This window comes from Typopeltis vanoorti, chromosome 21 (assembly GCF_054136105.1).
Source record: "Typopeltis vanoorti isolate ZY-2024b chromosome 21, IOZ_Tvanoo_1.0, whole genome shotgun sequence".
NCBI classification, from domain to species: domain Eukaryota; kingdom Metazoa; phylum Arthropoda; class Arachnida; order Uropygi; family Thelyphonidae; genus Typopeltis; species Typopeltis vanoorti.
In genome coordinates this window covers 13,202,798-13,225,715 of record NC_143569.1, presented here as the reverse complement: position 1 = coordinate 13,225,715, position 22,918 = coordinate 13,202,798, and the positions used below count along the sequence as shown (strand labels likewise).

At 37.9% G+C, this 22,918-nt stretch overlaps 1 protein-coding gene across 1 annotated transcript in view; it reads left to right on the top strand.

Moving 5' to 3' along the window:
• The window catches only part of LOC150094629 (double-strand-break repair protein rad21 homolog), a 342,589-nt gene that overhangs the window by 117,621 nt on the left and 202,050 nt on the right, over positions 1–22,918 (top strand). Inside the window, exon 6 of the mRNA XM_090411608.1 lies at positions 17,219–17,446. Within this exon, the coding sequence (XP_090267734.1) occupies positions 17,219–17,446 (228 nt within the window). The remainder of the gene's footprint in view (positions 1–17,218; positions 17,447–22,918) is intronic.

The following is a 22,918-nucleotide window of genomic DNA, read 5'->3' as shown; positions in this document are numbered from 1 at the left end:
AGTCAAGCGGCTCCCAGATGAGCGGACGTTAGTGAAAGCTCTGATTGATACAGTAGGGGCAGAAAACATATACGGGGGTCACACTGTACTCAAAAGAAAGATTCCAAATTGTAGTCAAAAATGACCAAACAAGAAGCAAATTATTAGAGGGTTTCCCCTGTGCGGGACAAACGATCAAACCTTATTTAATAGGGAGTTTATGGAAAACGTTAAGAATAACTAGATTTCCCTTGGAATACCTGGAGAATGAAGACAACGTCAAGAAATTTTTTAGCCAATGGGGCGATATTATTAGTATCAAAGCATTTGAACATGCTGATTACAAAGGCTGGAAAACAGGCAACGTTGAAATACAGATGGATATGAAAAAGGAAGTTCCCAACTTCATTTTAGTGGGCCAAACAAGGGTCATGGTTAACTACCCAGTTGTTAAAAGATTGTGTTTCCAATGTGACTCTGATGGTCACCTAGGGGCAGAATGCCCAAAACTACAGTGCAGAAATTGCAAATCAACAGAGCACAAAATAGTAAACTGCACAGAAGCTTCTTAAATGTGGGGACTTGACCCATAAAGTGGACATGTGCTCGCACAGAACACTCTCAGAAGCAGCTGGAGGGACCATAATACCGATCAGGGCTATACCCCTCAGTAAACCTGAGGTATCATCAGGGAGCGATTTTCCAGAGCTTCGGCAACAGACCGAAAAAGAAACACTAGCAGAAAACACAACCTCCATGAAACCTGTAACGAGTAAGACACCCAGGGCAACCCGCCACATCAAGGAAATAACAGCCAACTTCGAAACCCGCAGCAAAGAGGAAGAAGTTGTAACAACCAGCGCCCCAATAAAGCGCACAAGAGAGGCAGAAACAGAAGAGGCAAAAAAGGCTAAACAAAGCAGCCTACTCTCGTCAGAAGATGAAATGGACAACATCCAAACTACAAGCCAATGCGAAGGCACCCAGCCCCTTGAGGAGGCGGTAACAAAGACAGGAAACCTATCCCCAGTAGTGGACCAACCTGCAGAACCTCATTCACATATCTACAGCACGGACATTTATAGCATCACAGAAATGGAATTTCAAAACAAATCACAGGTGGAACATGTAGAGCAACAAACAGACAACACCCCTCCCCCTCCCTCCAAATACCAACATGGATTTTAAAATTGCCACTTTAAACACCAACGGTTTACGCAACCCCTTCGCACAAAGCACTGTCTGGAAGCTAATGTTAAGGTACAAAATTAATATCCTCCTGATTCAAGAAACCCATTTTTATAAGCATTGGGACGTGGAGAACTTCTCGAGAAGCTACCCAGTCACCAGCTACTGGTGCTTTGGGGATGCTCACTCGCGAGGGGTGGGGATACTAATTCGCCCCCCAATCGCGGGGGGGTTCTTCAACGTCCAGAAGGACGCCATGGGACGTCTAATAACGGTGGACTGGAAGTATGGTGGCCGTACCATCTGGCTTGTTGCAGTATACGCCCCAAACAGCCCATACCACAGAAGCAGTTTCTTCGCTGCCCTTGAAAACTACCTCTTGGGAGCAGAATACCTAATAGTAGCCAGGGACTGGAATTGTGTGGAAGACACATGTTTGGACAAAGTAGGCGGGAACGCAAACTCCGGAACCGGCGGAACCGCCGCTCTAAAAAGATGCTGTGTAAATTTTGATCTCGTCGATGTCTGGAGGAAGAATAACCCATCGAAGGTAGAAACAACGTGGTGCCGCGGCCAGATATCGACTAGACTAGATAGGGTGTACCTGTCCCAAAACTTGGAACAGTATGTTCAAAGGACACGTCACACCACAGCACACAACATGTCAACAGACCACAAATTGGTCATTTTAAAAATTACACTCCCAGAGGTTATGGAAACAGCCAGAGGTCCTTGGAGGCTTCCTCCTACCTTTCCCAGTCTTTTTAGCGACCAGCTACAGAAACTCTGTGATGAATGGACAAACATCAACTAGGGCTGGGAAAACTGGCTGCACTTTAAGTGGCAGGCTAAGGAACTGTTTCAAAAATGTGGGTGTGAAAGGGTCTACCAACAACGTAAACGGCTGAGGGATCTTTACAGGGAACTCAGCTGGTACCGGTCAAGCGAACGGAGCGGAGTTGGAGTTCCCTGCAGACATCTTATCAGACAGGTAGAAATAGAGCTGCAGCAAGAGCGGCAGAGTAGAGTTGATGACCTCGACTTTCGCACAAGACTCTTTCTCAGAAATTTGGAAACACCCTCTGCCGCATTCTACAATCAACAACGGGTGGCAGCAAACGAAGAAAGAACGATTTACCAGATCACGGAGAAAGGCCAGATTCTAAATTCAACCCATGAAATACTCCGTCACTTTCACCAGCAGTATCTCGGCATCTTCGCTGACCAGCAGGGCACAGATGACTTCAGTGAGTGGGACGTCAAACGTTTTCCCGAGCATCTTAGTGCCCTGCATGACAGGCCGATAACTGCAGCTGAAATAAAAGCCACGTGCAAAACGATGAAGACAAAAAAGACCCCAGGGCTAGATGGACTGGGGATAGAATTCTATAGATCTATCTGGGACCTTGTACTGCCAGCACTAGTAAAGATCTTTAACGAATTCCTCACTTCGGGAAACATCCCCGAGGAATTCGCTAAGAGCTATACAATCTTTATCCCCAAAAAAGACCGCGATCGGACCTTGTCAAATAACTGGTGTCCCATCTCCTTAACTAACTTAGACTATAAACTTTTCGCAAAAATTATCTGTACACGCATTAAGGGTGGAATAGAAAACATAATAACAAGTTCACAGGTCTATGGAATCCCAGGTAGATCTATGGAATTTAATCTCTTCCTGCTAAGAGACCTAATCAGACTGGCCAAGGAAAAAAAATATCCCCTGGCACTTCTCTCCACCGACCCAGAAAGAGCGTTCGACAGCGTCAGCCACACGTATTTACAGGACACCCTAAAAAAAGTAGGCATAGGCCCGAGATTTCGGCGTATAATTAAACATGTACGCGGAGGCCTCGACACAACTGTCTATTAACAGGTTTCTGACAGAACCAATCCGTATAAAGAGAGGGGTTAGGCAAGGCTGCCCACTAAGCCCCCTTCTCTTTTCCCTAGCATTAGAACCCCTCATCAAAAGAATAGAGAACACCCCTGCAATTAATGGTATTCCACTGCCCCAAGTCTCCAAACAGTGCAAAATAGTAGCATATGCAGATGATGTCTACACTCAGAGACTCTGAGTCTTTGACATACTGCAAAACTTCAGCATAGTCAGTGGTCTCCGAGTTAATGCACAAAAAACCAAAATCAAAAATTTTGGAAATTTCCATAACACCGGACTTCCCTACGGTTTATCGCTGCATACGCAGCCACTAACAATACTAGGAGTTCCCTTTTCTGAGTCGCTAGCTTTACCAGTTAAAAAATTACAGGAAATAAGTACAGAAAAGATAAGTCTATTCAAACCGACATTTTTCTCCTTTTATGGCAGAGCCACAGTGATAAAAACAATCATTACCCCAATGCTGATGCACACAGTCAATATCACAGGCATCACACTGCTACAAGAAAACCAATTATCCAAAAAACTCATAGATTTCTTTTGGAATGAAAAAAAACATGAGGTTAAAAAACAATACCTGCCACTAAAACATGAAGAAGGGGGGTACGCTCTGCCTGATCTCAAAAGCTTGCTTTATGCAAATACATTTAAAACCGTACGGAAGGCCTTAAACTCAAACCATATTTCAGGCCTCCTAATTAGATATTTTATAGGTCTTTTCCTCCCCCTCTTTGGAACCACGGACTATGCTGGACCCCGTGCAAGGGTTGTGCCCAAGTGGTACCGCACACTAGTAAAATCACTCACAGTTCTTAGAGACAAAGGAACAGAAATCCTCACACACAAACCCAAAGCAGTATACTGGGATTTCTTCCAACTCTCCAGGCGTGATACACCAAACTTCGGGACAAACAATGAAATTCTCTTTAAAAAACATCAAGAATAGCTGGGGACAGCCTTTTCATTGGGATCTGGCCTGGCGAATAGCTTATGGGCGGCTCCTGGTGAAACAGGTTAAATCTAGGTACGTACCCAGTCCGTGCGATCCCTTTTGTGATGTCTGCCGGGGCGTGGAAACGGTGGAGCATTTCTTTTATTTTTGCCCACTAGCCCAACGCCTCTGGCAAAGACTGAGCACAGCACTGGGAATCCTGATGCTATCACTAGAAGAGGTCATACACTTGCAATTCCCACCACCAGTCAACAAGACCCAAAAATTCGCCATTTTTTTAATTAACGTCTTAAAGTATCACATCTGGAAGGTACAGAAAAAATCCCAGGTACGGGACGCAAATTTAATGTACGCAGGAATAAGGAAAGGTTTCTTTTTTTATCTTCCTAAATTTCTTGCGCAAGAGAGACATCTGCTAGGCGACTTTAAATTTGTGAACAAATACTGCAAACCACCGAAAATATGCTTTCTTATACAGGGACGCATCAAGCCTTGTATATTTCTTTAGTATCTCCAAAATTCCACTTAACTCTCCCTAGGAAAAGTAACAACCACTCTGTTCTTCCTCGCCACAAAGCTTTCGCTGGCACGGTTTCCTTTACTCCAAATAAGGGGGGTAGATCTGAGAACCCGGGCTGCGAAGGCTTACTGCGAGGCGGTGCTGCTCTTTGTGAGTGGCATCTCCCGGGCCAGTCTTCTACCCCATTTTAAGTCCCAGTGGTACCAGGTCTGTAAGTTCATTATTTTGTTCGCTTTCAGTTCAATGGACCGGACCTTAAGTCCTTTAATTTTTATGTAATTTAAAAAAAAAAAAAAAAAATGTTCTAACTGAAAATACTGTTTTCAAAACAGGTCAATGGATCTCCTTCATAGATAACTGACAAAATTATTAAGGATAAATTTATAAGTGAACTTTAGTCAAAGTTTTTATGGTTAAATTTTTTTTTTTTTTGAACAGATAAATTGAGAATATGTGTCACAGACCAATTAGCCATATAAGGCTAAACAGGTTGACTGAGGCCTCTTTTACCTCCTACTATCCTACTCTATCTTTCATTATTCTCCTCTCTTACTGTTTGCTGACCCTCAGCATGCTTTGTTTTCCAAATACCTATGATGAGAGACATGAACTCCTATTCGACCTCAATAAAGGTCGAAACTAGTCTGGGTAGTGGCCCTTCCCTTAATGCATAAGGTATGTTTTCCAGGCGGTAAAATAAGTAGAGTGATTGAGGCATTGGATATGAGGCGGGAGCGAGCAAAAGAGTTAATTGTATTAATTGGTACAAATGATTTGAGAGAGAACAAAGAGCATGTCAAAATGAATGTCAAGAGACTGCTTGGAAAGATAAAAGAGAATAGTGTGACAGGAAGGGTGGTCAGTGTGTTGCCTAGGTATGATTGTGTTGAAATGAGGCGGAGAGCAAGGATTATGAATGGTATTCTGGCTGAAATGTGTGAGGAGATGGGTGTACAGTTTGTTAATGTGTGGAATGAGTTTGAGGGACGAAGATTAGCTGTATGGGAGCGATGGACTGCATTTGAGTGGTTATGGTGTAAGTCGCTTGGAGAGACTGCTGCTGGAAGGTAGAGAAGTGAATAGAGAAAATGAATCGGATCGAGAGGGAAGTGATGTGGAAGAGCAGGAGAGTAAGACAGGAGAGATTGAAGAAGTGGAAATGAATGGAGAGGTGAGTGGTATGAGTATAGAAAATGAGAGAATGGGTGTGCAAGAGGAGCAGGGAAACGGGGAGGCCCAGGGTGGACAGGGATACACAGCGTGAGAAAGGTGGATGCTCCAAGAGGAGGTGAGAGCATGTGTAGGCAGGAAAGTAATGGGATGACCAGGGATCAAGAAGAAACAGATGTTGTTGCAAAGGGTTCTAAAATGAAGAAGCAGAAAGAGAAATGGCCCCAGTCCAGCATGGAGAGAGCACATCGAGTGAATGGTATCAGTGGAACTAGCTGTAGATCCAGAAATGAGTTGTTGTGTTTGTATACCAATGCTAGAAGCATAAGAAACAAGGCGGATGAAATGGTTGCACTAATTGTGTCTGTGTACCCAGAGATTGTTGGAATAAGTGAGACATGGTTAGATGAGGACGACATCCTGACAGGAATAGAGATGGAAAGGTATGATGTGTTTCATGAGGATAGAAGGGATAAAAAGGGAGGGGGAGTGCTATTGATGATAGAGAAAGAGTTATGTCCATACAAGGTAGAGATGCAAGAGGGAAATAGGGCCAGTGGTTTTGAGGCAGTATGGTGTGAGATAGAGGTGAATAGAATCAAATACTTGGTGGGATGTTGTTATAGACCTGGTAATGTGGATGGTGGTGATAGTGAAATGTATAGTCAAATAAGCCAAGCAAATAAGAAAAGGGTGATCATTATGGGTGATTTTAATTATGGCAATATAGACTGGATTGAAGAGATAGCGACTGGAAGTAAAGAAAATGAGTTTCTTGAGTTTTTGAGGGATAACTACCTCAGACAGTATGTAACAGAGGGCACACGAGGATTAAGGGTCTTGGATTTGGTCATCTCATCGGAGGATGTAATTATAAATGAGGTGTCAAATCATCCACCAATTGGTGAAAGTGACCATGAGGTGATTACCTGGGTGGTTGCGAGCAGTGCAAGGACCCCAGTGAAAAAAGGGTATATGTGGAACTACAAGGGGGGTGATTATGAAGACCTCAGGAGACAGCTTGCAGATGTAGCATGGAATGAGGAGTTAGCTGGAAAAGAGATCAATGCAGCTTGGGGGATTTTCAAAAACTATTTAGTAGATGCAATGTCTAAATGTATACCACGGGTGAGAAGGTTAAATAAGGTAGGTGTGAGATGGATGAATAAAGAGATTAAGCATGCAATACAGAAAAAAAAGGCATTGTGGAAACAGCATAAGAGAAGTGGAAGTAACCAATTTCATTAGGTCTACAAAGACCAGGCAAGGAGGGTGACTTGGTTGGTGAGAGTAGCTAAAGAGAGGTATGAACAGCAGTTAGCTAATGAAGCCAAAAAGAATCCTAGGGAGTTCTTTCGATATGTAGCCAGCAAAAGAAAGAATGATTATGGAAGGATGACATTGATTGGAGGAAATGGTATAAAGACAGCTGTTGCAGAATGTGTTGTGGAGATACTTAATGAGCAATTCATAAAGATCTTTCAATCTTGTGAATGTGACTTCATGGAGAGATTAAGAGCAGTTGATGATGGGGAGGAGAGACTGACTGTAAGTGAGCAAGAGGTGTTTGGGGAGTTGAGTAAACTAGATGTAAATAAGGCTGTGGGACTTGATAATATATCACCACGTATTCTGAAGGAGTGTGCCAGAGAGTTGACACCTGCCTTGACATATTTTTTTAATACGAGTCTTGCACATGGTCAAGTTCCTAAAGAGTGGAAGGAGGGCAAGATTGTGCCACTTCATAAAGGAGGTGATCGAACTCAAGCATCAAACTATAGGCCTATTTGTGTGTCAGGTGTTGTGGTTAAGTTGTTGGAGAAGCTTGTGAGAACTAGGATCCAGAGTTGGGTTGACAACAATGGTATAATCTTTGATGGACAGAATGGATTTGCTAAAGGGAGGTCATGTTTTAGTAATCTACTTACTTATTACAATAAAGTGACTGCTTCCTTGGACAGAGGAGAAGGATACACAGTAATATACTTGGATTTCGCAAAGGCTTTTGATAGAGTACCTCATGATAAGTTGACAGTCAAACTAGAGCAGATGGGGTTGGATATTAGATTAGTGCATTGGATTGGAGACTGGCTATCTGATAGGTATCAACAAGTTGTGTATGGGGGTGCAATATCCAGGAAAAGGAAAGTCACTAGTGGAGTGCCTCAGGGGTCTGTTTTAGGGCCATTACTATTTAACTTATATATTAATGATATTGGTGAAGATTTGGATGGAGATATTCAGTTGTTTGCAGATGATGCAAAGTTGGGACGAACCATAAAGAGTAGTGAAGATGTTGTGGCATTGCAAGAAGACTTGAATAAATTGAGTGATTGGGCAAGCAAATGGGGATGTGAGTTCAATGTTGCAAAATGTAAAGTTTTAAAATTTGGAAAACAAAGATGGGATGCAGAATTTATGCTTGGTGAGAATATATTGTTGGAAGTAGAGGAAATAAGAGATCTGGGGGTGATAGTGGATAAGGATCTAAAATTTAGGGGACACATCGCCAAAATTGTGAGGACAACACAAAGACTTCTGGGAATGATGCGGAGGACACTGACATGTAGAAGTAGGGAGATACTTGTTCCAATGTATAAGGCTTTGATTAGGCCACACTTGGACTATTGTGCCCAGATTTGGTCACCGGGTTTTCAGAAGGATGAAGAGATGTTAGAAAGGGTCCAAAGGCGACTGACTAAGGTAGTTTCTGACCTCTGGAATGTTGAGTATGAGGAAAGATTGAAAAGATGTAATTTGCAGAGTCTCGTGGAGAGAAGGAAGAGGGGAGATATGATAGAGACCTACAAGTTGGTAAGGGGTTGTTATAGGATCAATGGTGGAGAAGTTCTACAGAGAATAGTGGGAGATCAGGGGAGAACCAGAGGTCATCCCTGGAAACTGTATAAGGAGGGTGTGAGTAAGGGAGTGAGAGGCAGGTTTTTTTCGTGCAGAGTTGTGAGTGATTGGAATGCCTTGCCTGAGAGCGTGGTGTCTGCAAGTAGTTTGAATGTGTTTAAGACACGGTATGATGAGATGTGTGTGCAAGATAAAAGGACCTCCTAGATGAGTCTTTGACTCCATGAGGTCTTGTTTAATAATAATAATAATAATAATAATAATATATCTGCAAGGAGATGTGTTTTGCATTATAGGAGATACTGAGACAGGAGGAGTGTTGGTAGCTTGTTCCACCTTTGCAACGAGTTTTCCTGGTGTTGTACCACCTTACCCCAGTCCTGAAGATACTTTCAGGTGCAAACTTTGTTTGCTCACACTCGGATAAAGGATTAAACTAAATTTATTATACCGTGAACCATAAAAGTTCAACTTTTATGGTTCACGGTTTTATGGTTTGAACTTCCCAGATGTAACACCATGTGAACTCCAAAAAACTGCACTTTTAGGGACATCTAACATTTTATCCAATATCTGGTCGATTCGTAGGCCTTTGGATAAGATCCAAATTAGACTCGTTTGCCAGTCAAAGAGTTTGTTATTCTATTTCATATTTCTTGTTACTCTTTGACTGTGAACTCTGCTAATTGAATATAATAATAATAATTTGAATGAATTCCTTTATTTATTTATTTCGACTATAGCAGCTTTGCATATTCTGATATCTATTCCTTACTTATTTATACTTGCCACCTTCACTAAAAATTATACCTAAGTAGCAATAATACTTGTTCTCTGTGTTCATTCAGAATGGTTCTGATAGTTTTACCATTCTTGATTGTATTCATAGTCTTTGTCTGTTTATTGCTGATTTACATGCCAAATTTGTTACAGCAGTTAGCTCAGTGGAAGTGATGCTTGCATCCTGTGTGCTAGGCTGTCTGAAGATACACCTCAGTTCAAGTCTAGTTGCTGACTGAAGGAACTTTTTTGTAAGCCTGTCTTCAACCACTTTTTGAGTTAGTTGATCTCTGGCATGGGCAAGTATGTTTTTTTCTCCTGGAAACTTGGATTTTTCTTCCTGTAAACTCAAGAAAATTGACTAGAACCCACATTATTTCAGACAGTAACATATCCTGTTAATGTTAGCTATTAAGAGATGGCAGCACTTGTTTGCCCATCTCTTCATTGGTTGCTGCTTATAATTAGTGATAGTCATGAGTCAGCTATCTCTGATTGGCTACCAGTGGAGATTGAACTGCCCACCACTCAGTCTCCAAAAGCTAGATAGGATTAAAAGGCCTCACATACTTCCTGTAAGGGAAGAAAAGGTGTTGACTTATTATTATTATAGTTATTCAGCTGTTTAATTAAGGAATCTATAGACTCTTAGCAGAATTATTTAATGGAATAACATCATCTGTATAAAAACCTGAGATGAACATCTCCAATTTTGATATCATGTTTAATGTCAATTTTCTTCAGTAATGTGATCCATATAGATGATGATGAATAATGGAGACAATGTGCACCTTTATCTCACACTTGATTTTACATCAAATTGTCTTCCTGTGCCTTTAGTTCTAACTGCAGATTTACATCTTAAATATAGACCATGCATTAATGTACATTAATGCATAGCCATTAACGAACAAAATGTCTCATGTAAATCTGATCTTGACAACTCCTATTTGAACTAAATCCAGTCTGTTGTTCTCCAAGTTTCTCATCTGTATTTTTTTATTAGATTCTTCCCAGATATTCTTATCTTATCTTACCTAGATTACTTAGGATGGAAATTTCTGTGCAATTTTCACATTCACCTTTATTTTCCTTTTTTTATAGTTGGGTATTGTCCACACACACACACACACAGCATTAGATACTCTAGGCCATTCTTCCCTTCATGTGTGGAAGTACTATAAAAAAAAAAAATTTAAAAATTATGCAAACGTTACTTCTGGAATTTGACCTTCTGACAGTGGTCTCTGAGCCATGCACTGCAGCCACTGTCAAATTTTTGTACATATTTAACCTGCCGTTAGTAAGGTGGGGTGTCACAGACCCCAAAGATATAGAAAGAAATAACTGACACAGCCACCTTACTAATGCCAGGTTAAGCATTTCTATTTGAATGTCATCTATTTCAGCTGCCTTTCCATAGTTTTTTTGATATCTTTTGATACCTTTCGCTTGGATATCTTCTCTTGACTATGTTCTTCTTAGATACTTATTGCCACCATTCTGTTACTTCTTGTTTTATTTAACAGTCTTTCATAGTTATTACTCCATATATATATATATATATATATATATATATATATATATATATATATATATATATATATATATATATATATTATTATTATTATTATTATTATTATTATTAGCAAGCAGATTGACTTGGTTTCTAGATATGTCAACCCTCAGCCCATGTCAGTGGGACTTTTTGTCCAGCCGAAAACTATTGGTTGTAATATCTTTTAGGATCAGACAGGTAGCACCATTTGTGATAGCAGTAAAAAAAACTTTATGCCGAGCACTACAATGTAGGCTGGTAGTCCGTTAGTTTCGGTTTGTCCTTTCAGATGTAAAGAGGTCTCGAAGTTGCTGAAGGACAAAAAAGTCCCACCGACATGAGCAATGGGTGTCAAATGAAATACCGAGTTTGTGCTCTTCTTCATTTTTTTACTGTGTCTGATATTTTTGTGCAAAAATTACTAAGAAGGGTGAGTAAGTGTTAAAAAAAATTTTTAGAAGAATTTTAGCCAAAAAAAAAAAAAGTTTTTGAGAAATGCTAATTTTTTGAAATTTTTATCTCCAAAAATGGCTTTATCTTTACAATTCTTATGTTCTTATTTATTTATCTTCACAATTCAAATGAGATTGTTTATTCTCTCTGCAAGCATGAGCCCATTAATTATGTCGAGAGCAAGGCGTCCAAAGAAGAAGATAAAGTAGAAGATGAACACTTAGAAACAGAAGGTGATAATTTTTCCACCGACGAAGAAGACAAAGAGAACTTTGAGTTACTCCAACGGTGGGACAAAGACCTTATATTCGAGGTAGAAACGGTCACAAGTGGTCATCAAATACTCTGGAAACACTGGTCGGCGATCATTGGATATTCGAATGTATTTTCTGTCTCCATCATGAGATGCATTAAATATTCGGTGTCCATTAGACACATGAAGCTTGCTTATAATGGACGATGTTTTGAACATTGTTTTGCATACTAATCAAAACATTCGATCTGTTGCAAATGACGTAAACAATGCATTTTGGATGAATATTTTATTAAATAAATCATGTAAATAAAAAAAATCATGCATTTATAGCATTTTTTTACCTTTTTACGATTGCTGTAAAATTAGCAACTTTCACTTGCAAAAATAATTATTGTAATTTAAAGATATGATTTTGTCATTAATTTTGTGTTAATGTCCATACAATTACCTACAAAACTACAAAAAAAAACAAGGATTTTGGCCTATACAAGCGGAGATATGAATTTTTAAAATTTTTCAGTCTTTTTCGCGCTTTTCCCACGCTTATTTGTTTAAACAATTATTTAAATAATTTTTTTGCTATTATTATTTTATTGCTATTGTACCATGCTTTGGAATGTATTAACAATGTGCTCTGTGAATGGCAGCTTAATTATTCAATAAAAACATCATTTAATAAGTCCCAGACACAAAAGTCACACTGACATGGTTTGCATTGAACGAAAACAGCAATATGTGCTGAGGGTTAACTATTATCTAATGACTGAACTCCGAGATTATAAGGAAACAAGTAACTTTAATATATCCACACAACTAGTTTCATTGGGATGCCAACTTCTTCAAGTGTGATAACATAAAAAGCAAATAAAAGACCATAATAAAACATTGCTCCATTACAACAACAGAGCATTAAAAACTGTAGTTAAGTTTGAATTGGAGTCTGAGCTACAGTTCTATTGTTAAGTACATGCGAGCATATAACTTCACAAGTTTGTCAGTACCGAATAGCAGAGTTATGCGAGTCCGGCAGACTATAACTGAGATTGCTGTTCATGTGGGAAGAGTCAAGGATTATTTCTTTTGATTCCAGGATACGACATTCTAATTCATCATAACATTTATGGATGTTGGATTCCAATCTATTTGATGTTGGCAGCCTTCATCATTGGAGTTAACCGAGAACAAGACATGGCTGGAGAGAGTGCTGACACTGGTTCTATTTTATGAGATGTCTCGCTGGTGTTTTTCGAGATGTAGATAGATAGACTTTTCAGTTTGGCCGTAATATGGCTTCCCACAATTGCATATAATTCTGTAGACACCTGGAAACGGAAACTGGTGATGATTTTCTTTGGGGTGGCTTAGGATTGACTGGAGTTTTGGTAAAGTGGAGAAACATGTTTTGATATTGAACCTCTTCAAAATTCTTTCCTATTTAGGGGAGAGGGAACTGATGTATGGTAAGGAGATGTAGGCTCTGGGGTTAGTAGAAACCTCCTGTTTCAGATCCATTGTATAGAAATAGCATATCAAGGAGTAGTATAGCAAACCTCTTCCATCCATCTATCTGTTCACTGGGCATCTGTGGATGCCCAGTGAACAGATGGATGGAAGGGATTATAAACTACTAAAGAGGAAAGACAGAAATATGATGAGCTGGACCAGGAATCTCTCCATATGGATAGTGACTACCTCTTAGAATGGTGAAGAATGGAATCCCTTGAATTGTGCTCAAAACTTATGCTCCAGAATTAACATCCATTGCAGTCTTTCCTACTCATCTGTCATTTGTTTTACAATATGGAAGCAAGCTTATATTCAGCCAGTTCCAAATGAAAAGCATAATGCCATTCAGCCATAAAACTATCTTCTCTAATTGCTTTGACTTCAGTTCTACTTCTTTCAGAAATCATGGGGAGGGTCATCAATAGTCAACTCAACTTTTTTTACCACCTAGAGGTCCACAAAGTAATTATTGACCAACAGTATGGATTTTGCCACTTTTTGATCCATAGATAATCTCCTAGCCAGTATTACTCATCTGTGAAAACAACCCATGTAAGGTTTAGAGAGAGATGCATTGGTCACTCTTGGCATTTCCAAGATATTGCATTGGATTTTGTACTCACCAAACTACTCTCTTATGATCTGCCTTCTGCCCTTTTTTTTTTTTTTTTGCATTTAGTTTTCCAACTGCCTGCTTGGCTGCTCACTACCTCATGATAAATGGCTTCCTCTTTTGTCATATCTCCTACTAAAATCGAAGTATTCCAGGGCTATGTACATTCACCCACTCCACTTTCTTTCTCCTCCTGTACATAATTCTTCTGTGTCAATCTTATGAAACTCTTTTAATAACTTATATGTCCCTATTATATTCCTCTTTTCCACCTATCAATCTCTCCTCATAGAGCACATTCCATAAACCTGTCATAATCCTGGTCACTTGTCTCTGGATCCTCTTCATCATCTCCAATCCCCTCTGAAACCAGATAACCAGATCTATAATCTAAATGTGGCCATATTGAGGCCTTATAAAGAGGAATAACTTCCCTATTCCTGCTTCTCAATGTGTTCTTATGTAATATGATGAATTGTTTTGGCCAACTTTGAAATACTCTGTGAACTTCAACTCCCTATCCACAATCATGTCCAAATCTCTGGCTTCATCAGTTTCTTGTGGCCCAGTTACGTCAATGTAGCATGCAACTTGTGATTTTTTCCTTCAAAATTGCATTACCTCTCACTCTGCTACATTAAACTGGCAGCCATTACTTTTGCCCATACCACCTACATATTTAAAATCATCCTGCAGGATCTTTGTATCAGCTTTGTTAACTGTCTCTCTCTTCACAGTTTTGTGTCATCAGTAAACAATTGGATATTTTCCCTTATATCATTTTCTGTATCATTGGTGTACAACTTAAAAGCAACAGCCCAACTACAGAGCCCAGCAGTACACTCCTAGTAATCTATCTTCTCCTGGATTCATTCTATGTCCATCAGCTACTATCTTATCCACATCATCATCTTCTCATCAAGCCCCATTTGTTCCAATTTATATAACAGAGTTCCATGTGGTATCCTGTCAAAAACCTTATCAAAGTCCAGCAGTACCATTGAGTGTCCTTTCCTTTATCCGAATCTATTGGTACTTTATTATAAAAAGTGAATAAAATAATAAGCAGGACCTACCTATTACAATTCCATGCTGCCCTCATAGAGTACCATATTTCTGTCCACTCATTCCTGAATTTTGCCTTTTCCAACTTCTCCAATTTCTTAACTGTCACTTCCAGGATATTGATTGGTCTGTAATTTGCTTTCTCTGTCTTGATGCCTCTTTTATGCAGTGAAACTATTTTGTCCTCTTTCTACTTCCCTAGAGCTGAGACTTAACACAGCTTGGTCAGTGGCACAGCCAATTCCTTTGCACATTTACAAACTCTACAGCCCAGTATCTCATCTAATCCCATGGCTGTATTTGCATTAAGGTTATGCAATATCACAAGTACCTTTAGTAAATTTTGCCATTTGGTATACACGTGCCAAATGATTGCTGAATAACTCAACTATCTCATTTGTTTCTGTTAGCTCTCGCCATTGGCACTTGTTCTTTCTTTGACTCACCATATAACAAAATAAGTCTGGGATTTTCTTTATTCTGCTCTGTTAGCATCCTCTTATAATCAGGCTTTTCTTTCCCTACCATACCATACTGGCTGCTCTTCTGGCTTGTGCCCTGAACTGCTTATTAGTTTGCTGCTTGCCTTTCTCTTTTTATAACCTCCATAATTTTTTCTTGTTCAGCAGTTCCACTAATTGAAGTTATTCATGCATCTAGCTTCTAACCACAGATCCAAAAGCCTAATCTGGCAACTTGCCAAGAAGAGTCAATTCATGCTGAAGGGGAAAACGTAATAAAGGATGTACGAATTGGTCACCAACACATGAAATCACATGCTTTATATGTGAAATTTTCCAACTGTTATACAAGCAAAATAGTTACCACTTTACAAACTACAATGTGCATAAAAGAAAAGTTAATATTCCAAAATGTAATAATATACAACTCTGATCCCACAAGATGGATTGATTACCCTATTATCGGAAGGGATTCTCCTTTTTTTGACATGCACAGACGTGTCGAAGGGTCTCGCATCTGTAGGTGTACAGTAACTTCTTTATCCTCTTGACTCTGGATGTACAGCCCAATAGTTCTTTCTTCAAACCTCTTGATATCCCTCATACACTGTTGACATCTTTATCCTCCAGATTCTTATGCCATGGAATTGCCCCAATCTAACTCCTCAATTTGTCGTAATTGTTTGCTTTGTAGTTCCACATATACCTTTTTTAATTTAAAATTTCACATGACTGACAATCTCCCAAATCAGGACCTCATTATTGCTCTCCATCTGTGATATACACACATTTGTGCATATCACAGACACTACTTTGCGAAATCACCTAGTAGGATTCCGAAATTAGATATTATAGCCAGCGTAGGAAAAAAGCCATCAAAGAGTTCCTAGAGACAGTGCAGATTTTCTTATTATCCAAACAGCCTCTGTAATTCTACAAGCAAAACCACCTATTAATAACATTATAAAAATTAAATTAAATTAAACAAGATAAGAACATCTTTGTGCTGAAAGCTGACAAAGACATCTCAATAGTAGTGCTAAATTCCATAGAATACATTGAAAAAAATGTACTTCTGAACAATAAGTGTTAGGCATGAAAAACTGGATCACAACCTCATGGGATTTCCATGATAAGACCAATAATTTGTTAAAAAAAACTTGCTGAACTTGTCTGAGGACACAAACAAAAAAAAAATGTCTTGAGTCAAGATATCCTCTAGTTCCAAGAATATATGGGATCCCTAAGGTACTTAAACAGTACTTGCCATTGAAATCTATTGTTGATGAAAGTTATTCTCCAACTTCATTGCTGTCCAAATATCTAGCAACCCTGCTAATCCCCCCCTCCCCAAATCAGCAAAACATCTTCTTTTATAAAGAATAGAGCACACTTCATAGAAGGGCACCAAAGACATTACAATAGATCCTACTGATCTACTTATTCAACTATTACAAGACTTCTTTCCACCAGACACAAAGATCTCTTTAAACATTGCAGTAATAGCACATTCTTCAAATTCCAGTAGTTATCAGTAGTATATAGCAGTCAACAAGCCAGCAAACAACATCATAGCAAATGTGCACTTTTCATTGTTTTTCATGTTCAAATATTTTTGCTATGTATGTTAACTGGTATTCCCTGTTTTATGGTTTATTCACTTAATTCTTCTGATGAAGTGAAGCAAAATATTTTCATGAAACTATTCGACTAATCAATAAAAATAGTTTCTGTCCCATATCATTCTTTAATTATGAAGTAATACTGGCAAAAATACTGGCATTCCTAACATGTCCTCTCTCCACAGAAGCCTATTCAGGGAGAATTAGCTATATTTTACAAAATATTTGATATGTTCATATTATAACTGTGGTATTAGATATTAACAATTTTTATACTCTACTGTATAAATGAAATAGAACTATTTTATAAAACATAATGCAATCTTTATCATTTAGGAGACATGGGCTTTGATGATCCTGAAATGGCTCGTGATGCCACAAATATTGATGAAGGATTTGATCATGCTGGCCTTCTACTTGGTGAAGAAAATTCAGAAAATAAACCTGATGATACATTGCTGCAACCTGAAGATAATGTCACACAGTCTGCTAAAGAAAACATCTCTATAGATGTGCCTCTCAGAGATGATGGATTTGGTGAAGCAGTAGGAGAGGTTCTCTTAGGTAAATAAATATATTTTAATTAATTTTTATTTTTATTTTATTCTAACAACGAACAGTATTCAGCTAAATATTTTATAATTAACCGTCAATCATATTAGTTTACAAAATGAAATAAATTATTTTTAAAATATAATCAAATGTTTTCTTCCTTCAGATTGTCTGCTTAAAATAATAACATCATCAGTTTCTTGATATGTACCCTCAAGGGATGTTCAGGCTACTATGAGAGCACTACATGATTAAGTTTATATTATTATTATTATTATTAATCTCCTATCCACAATTTTCCTACAAATTAGTCTATTACTTGCCAGTACTCCAGTATTGTTATATATAACATTTTGTGCTTCTTAAGGCACTTCTGACTGAATCAGCCTACCTAGACCTTGGTCTTCCTCTGGATCTCTTTCTCACCATCTTGGCATCAAACATCTGTTTTGCTAACCTTTCCTCACCATTCTATTTAAGTGGTCATACAACCTTAGATTAGCTCTGCTGACACATTCTTGAATGCTAATAGTGTCAAGTTCCTATCTAATACCTTCATTTTTAATATGATTCTGCCATTGATACCATCGATGCACTCCCCTAATTTTTCTCACAATCCTCATATCTGATCAATGCTTTAATTCTAATCTTACTCTCAGATCCATAACTTAAAACTGGTTTGATCACTCTCTTGTATACTGCTAGTTTGGTGTTTTGGCTAATTTGTTTCGTATTCCATATAAATTTATTCAGCTGGTTACCCACCATACCAGCTTTGTTTATTCTGTTGTCTATTTCCAGATTTAACCTGCCATCTTCACTGAAGACTGTGCCTAAATAGCTGAAATATTTTACTTGTTCTATAGGATCTCCATTCAGAATGCAGCTGAAGTGCTGTATGGTCCTGCCTATTTTCATAGTTTTGGTCTTTTTATTGCTGATTTTCATGCATATTTGCAACAGCTGCTATTCAATTTAGTTAGAGGATTCTGGAGACTTGCAAGTGTTTAGAAGTACATCATATGCATAAAGCCAAGAGCTGAGTTTGACATCTCCAGTTCTCATGTCAGGCTGAATATCATTTTCTTTCAGAATGTGATCCATATAGATGATGAATAAGAGTGGAGACAATCTACATCCTTGTCATACCTTTGATTTTATATCAAATCATCTTCCTGTATTTCCTTAATTCTGACTGCTGACTTACAATTTAATTATAGGCTATGTATTGCTATGTATAATGTTCCATTTACCCCATATAATTGTAGTGTTTTGAAAAGCTTTTCTCTGGTCACCTTGTCATATGCCTTTTCCATAGCTATAAAACTTAAGTACAGATCCTTGTCATATTCCCTTGATTTCTCAACTATTTTTTGTAAAGTGAAAATCTGATCCTTACAACCTCTATTTGGCTTGAAAACCCAGCTTGTTCTTCTCCAAGTTTCTCTTCCACAACTGTTCTCAACATCTTTTCAAGTATTACCTGTGACACTTAGTAGAGAAATTCCTCTATAGAAAGTTTATTTTTCACTTGGTTAGAGTATAATAATAATAAAATTAGTTTAATCCTTTATCTGAGTGTGAGCAAACAAAGTTTGCACCTGAAAGTATCTTCAGGACTGGGGTAAGGTGGTACAACACCAGGGAAACTCGTTGCAAAGGTGGAGCAAGCTACCAACACTCCTATCTTAGTATCTCCTATAATGCAAAACACATCTCCTTGCGGGAGCTTGCTCCACCTTTTCAACGAGTTGCCCTAGTGTTGTACCACCTTACCCCAGTCCTGAAGATACTTTCAGGCGCAAACTTTGTTTGCTCACACTTGGATAAAGGATTAAACTAATTTTATTATACTCTAACCAAGTGAAAAATAAACTTTCAACATCTTTCTCTAAATCCAGAGTAATTTATTAAAAAAGGGTGGCACACCATTTGGCAACTCCTATAGGTAGAGATGACCTGCTAATGCTTCTGCCTGGTATCTCCACTTGGGCCTGGCTCCCACTGAAGAGACCTCAATAAAGGTCAAAACTAGTCTGGGTAGTGGCCCTTCCCTTAATGCATAACATTAGACATATCCGCAAGGAGATGTGTTTTGCATTATAGGAGATAATAAGATAGGAGTGTTGGTAGCTTGCTCCACCTTTGCAACGAGTTGCCCTAGTGTTGTACCACCTTACACCAGTCCTGAAGATGCTCCACCTTTGCAACGAGTTGCCCTGGTGTTGTACCACCTTACACCAGTCCTGAAGATACTTTCAGGCGCAAACTTTGTTTGCTCACACTTGGATAAAGGATTAAACTAATTTTATTAAATTCCTCTGTAATTCTCACATTCAGCTTTTTATAGATGGGACCTAGAATTAGACTTTATTAAATTAGACTTTCTCACCAGGCCCTCTGAATTGTGCAAAACTTTTATTTTATACCTCCATACTTAACCATTTCTAGTCCAATATCATCTACTGTAGCTGCCTTTCCAATTTTCAAGTTTTTGATAGCTTTCTACCTGAAATATTGATATGTACTCCTCTTTTCATTCCTCTTGAAAATATTCTGGTATGGTTCTGTCACTGCTTGTTTCATTTAACAGTCTTTCAAAGTAATTACTCCATGCAATTAGGATATCTTTATCTTCCATTTTTTTGTCACCTTTAACATTTTTGATACTTTTTATAGTACTCTCTTTACTCCATTTCTAAGTTTTTTCAGTAGCCTCTAGATTCCACCTTCCTAAATAATAACATGACCTACAAATTGAAACTTTTGAATAAAACACAACAGAATATTACAATCATATGAAGGATCTTGATATGTAGAAGTAAAGAAGTTATAGTCACTATCAAAGACCATGATCAGGTCACATACAGAGTGTGCTTATACCTAATTTATTTACATGACAATATTTTGAAGGGGGGGGCCAAAAGAAGAGTATAGTGGCTCTTGGGTCTCCAGAATGTTGGATATGAAGACATACTGCAGAAATTCTGCCAAATTTTGTGCATAGGAGGGAGAAGAACAGAGGTTATGTCAAGCGTTGCCAAAGTTATTTGCCCGTCGACTCCTTCAAGAGTTTCTTGACGTTATCGACCCCCTATATTTTACTATTATGTAATTATAATAGGACAAGCAAAAAAAGATGCTTATGTGAGTTTTTAGATTGTTTATTTTATAGTTACAGTGTATTGTATTATTGTATGTATAATATAGTATATATTATTATATTACTATTACTACTACTATTACTATCACTAGTAATATCACCAGTATTACTAGTGATAGTAATAGTAGTAGTAATAGTAATAAACTACTAATATTAATATTAGTAGTGATATTAATAAACTACTGGTATTAATATCACTGGTATTACTACCAGCGCTGCTCAACTCTTCAACATAGAGAAGTTTAGTTCATGAATGAATAACGATTGAATTATAATATGTATGTTGATGAATTTTAGAACATTAACGCTCACTAGTATGTTGATGCGCAAAAATGAGACTGGGATCGAATACTTGTAAGTATCAGTAAATAAGAACCACGCATGTGTTGCAATCTTGCTCCCACTGCGCTGGCCAGCAGAAACCACCAACATCCGTTTATTGGTAAATACGTCAGTTTGGCCTATTTGATTGGCCTCAGTAACTATCAGATCCTCAGATCCTATTCATGGACCTGTAAGATGGAGGTACTAATTCCACGATTCACTCTTAATTGCGTTGTCATTACCTCCATGTCTTTTGTCATGGAGGTAATCCAAGTTAACCAAATTAAATATTACCCATACAATGATGTCTTATATTTTTCTGTCGACCCCCAATTGACCCCTGAACCCGAATCAACCCCTAACAATGTCATATCGACCCCTTTGGCGACCACTGGGTTATGTAATCGAGACCTATAAATTAGGTGTGAAGAGTATATCAGATTAATGCAAAAGAGATTTTTTGTATGTAGAGAAGAGACCATCTGTGTAAGTTGGTGGTAGAGGATAGCAAACACATAAAGAAATAGGTGAGTAACTTTTTGCTTGGCAGATGGTTGCTGGGTGGAATGCATTACCCAAAAGTGTGCTGTAGAGGGTAAATGAGTTTAAGTAATGGCTTGAAGAGCATCGTGTATGACAGTATGGAATGCAGATTTCTCTCCTTGGCAATTGTCTATTTTTTTTTTTTTTTAACTAAGTACTAAATATTAGTTCTACTTTTTATTTACAAAGAAAACATGCCATTTTTATTTGTTTCAGTAATGACATATCATAAGTTGGCATATTGAAAAGAATTATGAAACCGGAGGAAAACTAACTTAAAAAGGTTTATTAATGTAGAATGTTTGCCTAAATGTCATAGGCATCATCAGTACAAGATCACAGAATGCTAATTAAATATTAACAGAAATTATAAAAACAAAATGTCCAACTAAGTAGTTATTGTAAGATAACTAAAAAAGGTCAATGATATCCTAACTTATTTAAATATATATATATATATATATATATATATATATTGAGAGAAAATAAAGTCATGAAAGATTAACTGATTTTAAAAGTCTCATATTAAATGCCATGAGCCTGAACAGTCTGGACTTACAGAGTAGGCTATTGACACTAAACATGTTGTTCATTGGAACAAGACAGGTTCTTCATAAAAGTTATTTCCTCATAGAATGGTTTTATAAAGAAACGTGTGAAACTTTACTTCACTGTCCAAACTTAAGCACATCCAGTGGTCTACATCTGTCTCTTTCGTTGGCAATAGTACTTTTTAAATCAGCTAATCTTACCTAACTTTATTTTGTATAAATAAAGCAATATAAAAAGATGAAACTAGTTGTGCAATTTATTTAAATTAAAATATTGTTTCTATTTTTTATCTTTTGTCTTATAGTCATTAAATCTGTTTCAAAAATAAATAAATAAATAAATATATATATATATATATATATATATATCATCATCATCATCATCAAATTCCTGCCATGTACCCTCAAGGGGTGTACAGGATATGACAGTACTACATGAAAAAATTACATTATTACTAACTTCCCATCTACAATTTTCCTCCAAATCAGTCTGTTACTTGTCAAGACCGCAACATTATCAGATATTATTTTTCTAACATCTAAGGCACTTTGTACCGTATCAATCCACCTATATCGTGGTCTTCCTCTGGGTCGTTTTCCTGCCAACCTGGCAGAGAACACTTGTTTTGGTAATCTTTCCTCTCCCATTCTATTTAAGTGACCATACCATCTGAGATTAGCACTGCTAACGCATTCCTGGATGCTGACAATGTCAAGTTCTTTCCTAATATCCTCATTTTTAATATGATATTGTCATTGATGCCATCTGTTCACGCCTCTAATCTTTCTCAGGACTCTCATATCTGCAGTCTCTAGTCTTTGGTCAAGTGTTTTACTTCTCACCCAGCTCTCAGATCCATAAGTTAAAACTGGTTTGAACACTGTCTTGTATACAGCTAATTT